The sequence below is a fragment of the Cibotium barometz genome, chromosome 29, assembly GCF_041138505.1.
Source record: "Cibotium barometz isolate CiBa-2024 chromosome 29, ASM4113850v1, whole genome shotgun sequence".
Taxonomy (NCBI): Eukaryota; Viridiplantae; Streptophyta; class Polypodiopsida; order Cyatheales; family Cibotiaceae; genus Cibotium; species Cibotium barometz.
This window is the reverse complement of record NC_141074.1, coordinates 37,666,591-37,675,773: the sequence shown is the minus strand read 5'-3', so window position 1 is coordinate 37,675,773 and position 9,183 is coordinate 37,666,591. Positions and strand designations below refer to the sequence as shown.

At 41.5% G+C, this 9,183-nt stretch overlaps 1 protein-coding gene across 1 annotated transcript; it reads left to right on the top strand.

Moving 5' to 3' along the window:
• Positions 1 to 409: 409 nt before the first annotated feature.
• Positions 410 to 4,979, top strand: LOC147622128 (pentatricopeptide repeat-containing protein At2g33680-like). Its single transcript, XM_086823225.1, has 2 exons — positions 410 to 789; positions 872 to 4,979. The coding sequence occupies exon 2, from the start codon at positions 1,384 to 1,386 to the stop codon at positions 4,012 to 4,014; it is 2,631 nt and encodes an 876-aa protein (XP_086679351.1). The 5' UTR covers positions 410 to 789; positions 872 to 1,383; the 3' UTR covers positions 4,015 to 4,979.
• The last annotated feature ends 4,204 nt before the right edge of the window (positions 4,980 to 9,183 follow it).

The following is a 9,183-nucleotide window of genomic DNA, read 5'->3' as shown; positions in this document are numbered from 1 at the left end:
GTGCCTGACGCCCCCTCCCCCCCCGTCGACCACGATCACCTCATCAGCTCTATATCTAGGACATGCTCTACCGCCATCGAGCTACCTTTCCACGTGACATAGCTGAGGGAGACCTCTCGGCCATACTCATTAGTCCCATGCTTGATATTTTGGAGAGTGGTATACCATCTACTCGGAGCTAATGTTGCTCTCATGTTTCTATGTTCTTAGTATTCCATGATGAGTTTCCATGGATAGTTTTGTATCAACCGAGTGAAATAGGTATGTTTATGTTTTCTTTCTGTTTCATTTTCCATTCCATGATTAAATAGCCATGGACATTATTGTATCACTTTGGTCTCATAGGCCCATTGGGTCTTTAATAGACACTTAGTATATCTTTCTTTTTCTCTCTCTCTCTCTCTCTCTCTCGCGCGCGCGGGCGCACGCTGCAGGCTCTCCTGGTACCATGTCAACCTACAAGGACATTAATCGACTTATCCAAGCTGGCCTCTTTGCTGACTATAATAGATAGAGCAGTCTTTTGTCCGCTGCTTTGCACAGACCCAAAAGCTTAGCTCCTTAGGTCTACCCAGATCGGGAAGCATAGCAAAGCAGTAATATAAGTTGTAATTTCATGGCAGTTTATTGTTCTCGATTTAGTTCAAGCAACAGATCCGTGGGTAGCTTGCATTTGATATTTTTGGCTGCTTCATGCTGCCCTCTCACAACTTTCATTTGTGTTCATTACGTAGAAGATGCAGAAATCATCACGAGCATGGACCGAGCGCTTGTAGGGGACTGTTTGAGGTATCCTTCTTTCTGCTGGGACAACCAAAACACCAATTTAAGTCCCCTTTCTTGCTCTATGTGACGATGGGCTCTTGATTAGTTGGATAGGGGCATGATGTACGTGTTACACACAAAAGCAAGGGCCCCAAGTTTGAAGCTTAAGCTTACTGAGGAGTCGCGATGGATGGACGGGTGGTACAATCCAAGTTGGGTTGCAGACACAGGTAGGCTAAGGCTTGAGGACATAGAAGAGCCTTGTGTGATTGAGGGAATGCACAAAGCTCAAGGAAAAGAAGTTGTTTGTGGAGTGTTGAAAGAGCAAGGGCTTGGTTTGGAAGCACAGCTGACTTTGGAACAAGGTGAAACATCCATACAGAGTTTATGGAAGGAGCAAGGACTAGGTTCACTCTGTGTGAAGAGAGAGCAATAATGGAACAAGAACTGGAGCAAGAACTAGGTTCACTCTGCATGAACAAGAGCAATCATGGAACAAGAACTCGAAACAGTAACAGGTTCTCTTTCAATCATGGAATAACCGATAGGTAGTATTTGTCCATTAGTGACTAGAGTTTTGATGGTGATCATCTGTGGTGCGCTACCGGTGCAACTGGAATGCTCAAAGCTCATGTAAGCTATCAGCGAGTTCGTCTTTACCACAGAATTCTCTTTTGCAGGAACACTACCATCTTTGAAGGTATCAAAGCATTATGTGAAGAGGGTCTGCTTAGCGAGGCAATGAAGGCCATGGACCAGATGGATGAAAGAAGTCCTTTTTTGTCCACCAAGCTTTTTGACTGTCTTCTGGACTGTTGTGCCAGTAAGGCAGACTTGGTGGCAGGTAGGGAGGTACATCACCTCATTATCAAAAGTGGATTTGAATCTGATGCTTTTTTGGGTAGGCGGTTGATCCGTATGTTTGTTTCATGTGGAAGCCTGTTGAAAGCAAATGAAGTCTTTGGCCGATTGCTGGAACCAAATGTGTTTACATGGAGTGCAATCATATTGGCACATGTCAAGCTTGGGCAAGGTGAGCAGACTATTGAATTGTTTCATCGAATGCAACTGTCAAATGTTAGACCGGATCCTCATACATATGTTGCAATTCTCAAGGCTTGCTCCAGCATGGCAGCATTATGTCAAGGGAAGATTATCCACCTCTATTTTATAGAAGAAAACTTAAAAGACAATATTGTGGTAGGGAATGCACTTATCAGTATGTATGTCACTTGTGGAGCTTTTAAAGATGCAAGGAGGGTGTTTGTTGATTTGCAAGAACGTGATGTTGTGTCATGGAATGCCATGATTGGAGGATATGCCCAGCATGAATGTGGCCAAGAAGCTCTCAACCTCTTTCGGCAAATGCTAGTGGAGGGAATTGAGGCAGATAGGGTTACATATATTAGCATCCTCAAAGTGTGCACAGATTTAGGAGCATTCACTCAGGGCAAATGGATTCATGGCCTTCTTCTTGAACGTGGAGCTGTGTTGAAGGCATCTATAGGAAATACCCTCATCGACATGTATGCAAAATGTGGCAGCCTGAAGGAGGCATGCCGAGTGTTTTGGGAAATGCCGACACGAACTGTGGTGACATGGAGTGCATTAATTGATGCACACGGCCAACATGGGCAGGCCCTTGAGGCTCTTCAACTTTTTGAGCAGATGCAAGTGGAAGGCATCGATCCAGACGAGATCTTTCTTGTGAGTGTTCTGAGATCATGTGCCGATGTAGTGGCCTTGGATCATGGCAGATATATTCACGCCTACGTCGTAAAAAAAGGCTGTGCGATAGATGTAGTTGTTGGGAGTTCCCTTGTCAGTTTGTATAGCAGGTGTGGGAGTCTTGATGATGCTCATGCAACTTTTGTGGAGTTGCAGGAGGTCAACGTGGTGACATGGAGTGCATTGATTGCAGGACACGCGCAGCATGGGAAGTGTCAAGAGGCTTTATCCCTTTTCTCAAAAATGGAACATGAAGGTGTGGAGCCAAACCAAGTCACTTATCTCAGTGTTTTGAAAATGTGTACCAACCTGGTTGACCTGTTTTGGGGCACACTTCTGCACGATCAAATCATTAAGAGAGGTTTCGGAACAAATGTGTTTGTCGTGAGTGCTCTCATCAAGCTGTATATCAGCTCTGGAAGCATGAGAGATGCTCGAAGGGTGTTTGATAGCTTGGTGAAGCAAAATGTGGTAACATGGAATGTGATGTTGGCTGGTTATGCCCAGCAGGAGCAGGGTAGAGAGGTTCTTTACCTTTTCCTGCAAATGAGGGAGGAAGGTGTAGATGCAAATGAGATGACATTCGTTAGTGTTTTGAAGGCTTGCTCCATCATAGCAGCCCTCGAGCAAGGCAGAATGATCCATGGCCACATTGTGGAGAAAGACTTTCAAGCTGATGTGCATGTGGGAAGCATCCTTATTATGATGTACACAATGTGTGGAAGCCTTAAAGACGGATGCAAGGTGTTCGAGGAGTGGCCAAAAGACAATGTGGCAACATGGAATGCGATCATTACAGGATGCGCCCAACATAAAGATTATAATCTGGCCTTGCAATATTTTGAGTATATGAAACGGAAATGCCTGAAACCTAATGGTGCAACGTTTGCAAGCCTCCTTTCCGCTTGCAGTTGTACAGGGAGTGTAGATGCAGCCATTTGGCTGTTCGAGGTGATGACACAGGATTATTGCATTGCACCTGCATCCAACCATTATGAGTGCTTGGTGAACCTTCTTGGCCGAGCAGGTCAGCTGAGTGATGCAGAAAACCTACTTGCCACAGTGCCATCCCTGCCGTCTCAGGTTAACCATGCAGGATGGATTTCTTTGCTTAGTCATTGCAGAACACACGGCAATGTGGAGATAGGAAAACGATGCTTTGATCATTGGGTTGCAAGGGATGGCAAGAATGCAGCTGGATATATCCTCATGTCCAACATATATGCAGATGCTGGCATGTGGGAAGCAGCAGAAAAGCTTGAAAAGCTAAGAAAACGTACAAATGCATGGAAGAAGCCAGGAAAGGCTTCTGTGGAGGTGGAGAATATGGTGCATGAGTTTGCTGTGGGAGATGATTATCACCCTCAAGGTCATGATGTTGAGCAGAAGCTTAGCAGGTTGAATGCACAGATGAAGGATGAAGGGTATTTGCCAAGTTCAGACACAATGCTGCAGCCGGTGCCAGATGAAGTTGAGGAGGCTGACACACCAGAAACTAGAAGTTTTCTTTGGGCTTTTTAAAGAATCTTCCAAGGACATACTGTCTAGTGTTCGATTGCAAGATCCATGAAAACCTTTATCTAGTGTCTGGGATATATGATGGGCCCTGACATAGGTAAACCTTTTGAGCGCTTCTGACATTTGTGAGCAGAGCAGAAGCAATGATAAGGTGGGTGGGGTAAGCAGGAGGGATGTTTTGGGTGGCCGATCGACCAGCAAGTCAGCCATATTTGCTGAGCCTGACCTGGCCGGTATGCTGGGTGAACTGTGACTCACTACTGAGGTCGCCCGGTGGGATACATGGGTGCTATTTAGGTGAGAACTACACCCCCTCTCCAAGCTTGTGTAATGGGATCTGATTAGATTATTGGTCCTATGGTTGGAAGCTTGCACCGGGTAGGTCGAGTGGCTTTGGAGGCATTCTACATGCTCTGCCAACTCTGATTAGGATCTTGAGACCAACCTGTGGAGTATGGAGACCTTTGACTAGGTACCGTTTTTGCATTACTTAAAAGACAACCACTTTCATGCATGGTTAAGTGTCTCCAATGGGATGTGCGGTTTGCAGCTTACCACAGTTTCAAGAACAGATAATTGGGTCCCTTTATCATCAAGCCCTTCAAGCACCATAAGCCCAACAATCTGGCATTATGAGATGAAAGAAGAAAAGATCAAGCTTGTGGGAAAAAAATTGCAAGGAAGACAACAAAATGCTATAGAAAGACTAGGTTAAGAGGGAATCCAAGAAGCAGTGTTGATATACTACACAATTAGAAAGAACTCCCTAAATCTTTATCGTATTAATGGACTGGTCCATGTATACATTTTCAACAAAATCAGACATAATTAATATCTGATGGAAAGAAATTATTCAAATGTTTGTAGGAACATAATTTTGTCCTCGGGTGTACATACATAGTAATCATTTGTTTTGATTATCTTATTCAACCTCTAATAATCCATTGGTTTGTGTATGATATGCAAAAGTGAAAGCCTCTTTAGTGTCTGACAAAAATGTGATTAGTGGTGAAAGTTTTCGCCATTGTACCATAATATTTTCAATTGCTCTCTTTTCTTGCCACCTTATCAGATTTTCTGTAAGAGCAATATTACATTTGTTTCCAACCAAGGCTTTGGAACTGAGACCATTTACATCCCCCATCCTACCAATTGAAGAAGGGCTCTCACACTAATACCAATTGTAACTACCTTGATAAATATGAATTTGGAATCTGGAATGTTTAATGATTTGGCAACTTTTAAATCTTTCCAACACACTCAATTTTGGACAAAAAGATTTATTTCTTACAAAGGCGAGGGTGAAGATAATCAATATAATAATTCACCAACTGTTGTTGCTCGTCATGGTCATGGGCGGTGGGAGGGAACATCTCAGCCACATTATCTTGACACTTTATTTTAGGGAATCCAAATCTCTTACACCAAGATGTCACTATCAATTTGAATTTTGCAGCTCATGTGGGATGATACGTAAAGCCCCACTTCCATGACCATGACGGTTGGGAAAGGTCATGGGGAGGCCTTCCTTGAGGGGGAGTGTTGGAGAACAAGCCTTATCAAAGTACAAAAGCATGAAGGCATGTATACACACTCTTGTAATAGTGAGTGGATGAAATCCAAAAAGTAACCACAACGCAAAAGTCAAAGGGGCATCTACCTTTGTTAGAGTCAAGGAGCTAATTTAGGAGAAAAGGTCGAGAGAATCATGGAGCCACCCACTCACACCTAATAACTCACCTAATCGCAAATGTTAAACTATGATTTACATCCATCTACATGATTTACATCCATCTACATGATTGGCCACCCTTTTTTCTAGCTAAGGCCATGAATGTTATGTTTGATTAAGCTGTGGGGGAAAATGTCTCCCAGAAGTTAAATCTCTAGACTTGTGAAAAAACCTTTACATTGAGTTGAGACTTTTTATTCTCTAATGAACCATCATATTTGTACTTAATTATACCCACTTGGGAGAAAATGTCTCCTAGAAGTTAAATCTCTTGACTTGTGAAAAACCCTTTGCTTGGAGTTGGACTTTTTACTCTCTAATAAGCCATCATATTTGTACTCAGTTATACCCCCTTGTTCATGCTGATGACCTTGTGCTCCTATGGTCGATCCATAAGTTTCCAAGTGTGGTTCTTTATGTATGTGTTTGCATGGCTCCCATCTAGTTTGGATCCGTTGATTGCCCTAGTCTCATGAACCTTCATCTCTGCCACCATGAGAGAATAATTGACAATGTTTTCTTCGGTCCTCTTTTACTCCTCTATCCTCTTTGAACAGTGTACTTGAGTCGATGCATTCAATATTTGAGATGGCTGGTGGATTCTTACCATGTGAACTCCTTTACCCACATTGGCTATGCCTTTGTGGTTTCGCAAGTCCGTCATCTTTAGCTTGAGATCAGACAAGTAGAGGTAGCCTTTTTGTCTTTAAAGAGGGATCCCACACGTCTGTATTTGGTGGGCATAAATGTTGGACACTATTGGCTAAAGTAGGTGCCTCCCCTTCTCCACCTAATGTGGAGCTATTCATGGACCACACCAAGGCTCACCATAAACCTTTCTTACCTCATAGTCCTAGAGTCCATCATGTACCCTAAAAAGATGCATTTTTGGCCCCCACTTAGTCCTATTTAAATCTGGAATATATGCATGAAACAATCACTTCCAAAAGTTTCAAAATATACAACTGAGGTTTCTTACCAGAGTAGGCTTGTTAGATTTGGTGTAACTCCCATTAAGAATATGCACTATAGCATTAGTCCAAAAGGTATTAGCTAACCTTTTTTCCTCAAGCATTCTCTGAGTCATCTCCACAATTTTTCATGATTCTTACATTTCACAATGCTATTTTTCTCAGGTGTATGAGCAAAGGTGATTTTGAATTGCGTTAAAGTGAACTATCCAGCCCAATTAGTTTCAAACTAGTTCAACTTCTTTCTGATCTTATTCTCAACCATTTGATAGTTACAACCGCCCCCCCCTACTTCTAAGTTATGGTATTTTGAAAATGCTTGACGTTTTTCATACTTACACAAAAATGCTAAGCATGACATGTATAGTTGCAATTATGTGTGCACATGTGTGTTACACTCCTCCACAATGTGGTGATGCTACATTGTGTTACACACTTGAGGACCTTTGAAGAATGGAGGAGTATGATAGAACTGGCAAGCTTCTTTGTCAATGATCATGATGATCATGCCCAGATGTTGCATTTTGAATCTTTTCAAATTCTCCCATGCATTGTTGGGCAATACAAGGATGTACTCTTTATTTGAAATAAAACTGGATGGAATCATAAAAGGGATGACAAAAAGGTTATAGCTTAAATTGGGATCACAGCAGAGATATAAAGGTTATGCAATCATTATATGAGAGTTAGTTATGGAATAATCATTATATAGGAGCTAGTTATGGAATATTTAATCATTATATAGGAGTTAGTTATGGAATATTTAATCATTATATAGGAGTTAGTTATGGAATAATAATTATATAAGAGTTAGTTATGGAATAATCATTAAATGAGAGGTAGTTATGTAGGCATTTATTGTATAGTTATTGAAAAGGAATTTTAAATTTTATGTATTAATGGCATTATTTATAATTATCATTTTTAAAAATGATTATAATTTTTAATATTTTTTCTAATATGTATAGAATTTGTGTTTAGACTTTGAATTCGTTGTCATTAGTTTGTTGTATGTTTATGAGATGGTTTTTTGATGGAGTAGCTTGTAGGCTTGCCCTCCTCCATTTGTTGCTGTTGTTTCTCCTACTTCTTGTAATTTTTGGTTTTGGTGGAGAGGAGTCAATGGTTGGAATTAATCTTGGAACTTCTTGGGAAGTTTCCTCCCTAGTAGATTCATATGTAGACTCTATAGCATGTTTTGGTTTTCGTTTATGAGCTCTTTGATTGTTCTTTTTTGGAGTAGTTGATGGAGAATTTGAGGTCAAAGAATCTTCCATTGACAATGGTGTAGAGGGGTTTGAGAAACTAGCTTCAAATCCATTTGATTGGCAAAGCTCCCTTCTTGTGATCATCCTTGAGAGCTAGCAGCTTCACTGAACGGTTGCATAAAGACTAGTGTTTTTTAGGTAGGATGTTCCACCATATGTTCATGCAAAGTCACTTTTATTTTCTGCACTTGACCAATTGTAACCAGCCCTTTGAAGTTACCTTTAGGCAAGACTAGGAAGTCACCAATCAAGTGTGTTGATTATCACAATAGGAATCCACTTTTAAGAAACCAAGCACTTTTGTATTTTTCTTCTTTGCTACCCCTTACTCTAGCTTCACTTGGTTCAAGCTCGGGTTTTCCTAGTTCGCACACCAAGCAACAAAAGAGATTAAGTTGTGCATGGTTTCCCCATCAATCAAAGCACTAAATAGCACTTTCCCATAGGGACTAGCCAGTTCAATGCATTTTCTTTTTGGTTCCAGAGCTGTTGAGCGGAGATCACAGGTGCTTCAACACATGAAGTAGCAGCTTTTGGAATAATCTCACCCGTGCCATTAGAGTGCTGAGATGTGGCAACATTGCAGTAATTTTTCAATGATGCAGTCAACGCCATGGTTTCACAAGCTAGAGGAACATATGGGTTACTAGCTAGGATTTCATTTGGAGCTCTATTCATGCTTGTGTTAGATGGTTCTTGGACCTTTTCTTGCTTTTGTGGAGCGGTTGATTGCTTTGTCGAAAATCCTAGGGATGTCATGCTAGATGCAATTCAAGAATTGGCTAATGGCTTGTCCCCTTGCTTAGAGGCTTGAGCAACTATAGGTGCATTTGCCTTTGACAACTCTCTTGATATTTCTTGGCTTGAGTAACAATGTTTTGCTCTTTCTCATTTCTTCCACGGAGTTCAGCCCCATCATCATCAAATGAAGACTCGGTTCGATTCCAAGGTCTTGGATGGCTACTTGCATAAGTGCTTGCCAATCCAAAGGATAGCATTTCTCAGTGACAAGATCCATAAGCATGTTTGTTTCTATGTCATACTCCCAATTTTGTCCCTTTAGAATTCCTTCCATCCATGTGCTCAAGGGTTTTTGAGATGTCTGCTCAGGGTTCATCTCCATTGTACCAATGGTATCTTTTTGAATAACCCTAGAGTTTGAAGTAGGTTATTGAGGAGATTTTGGGCTATCTTTAGGGGG

What these genes read in the sequence shown, in the direction of transcription:
- LOC147622128 (XM_086823225.1), top strand. Translation starts at nt 1,384, where the DNA reads ATGCTCAAAGCTCATGTAAGCTATCAGCGAGTTCGTCTTTACCACAGA.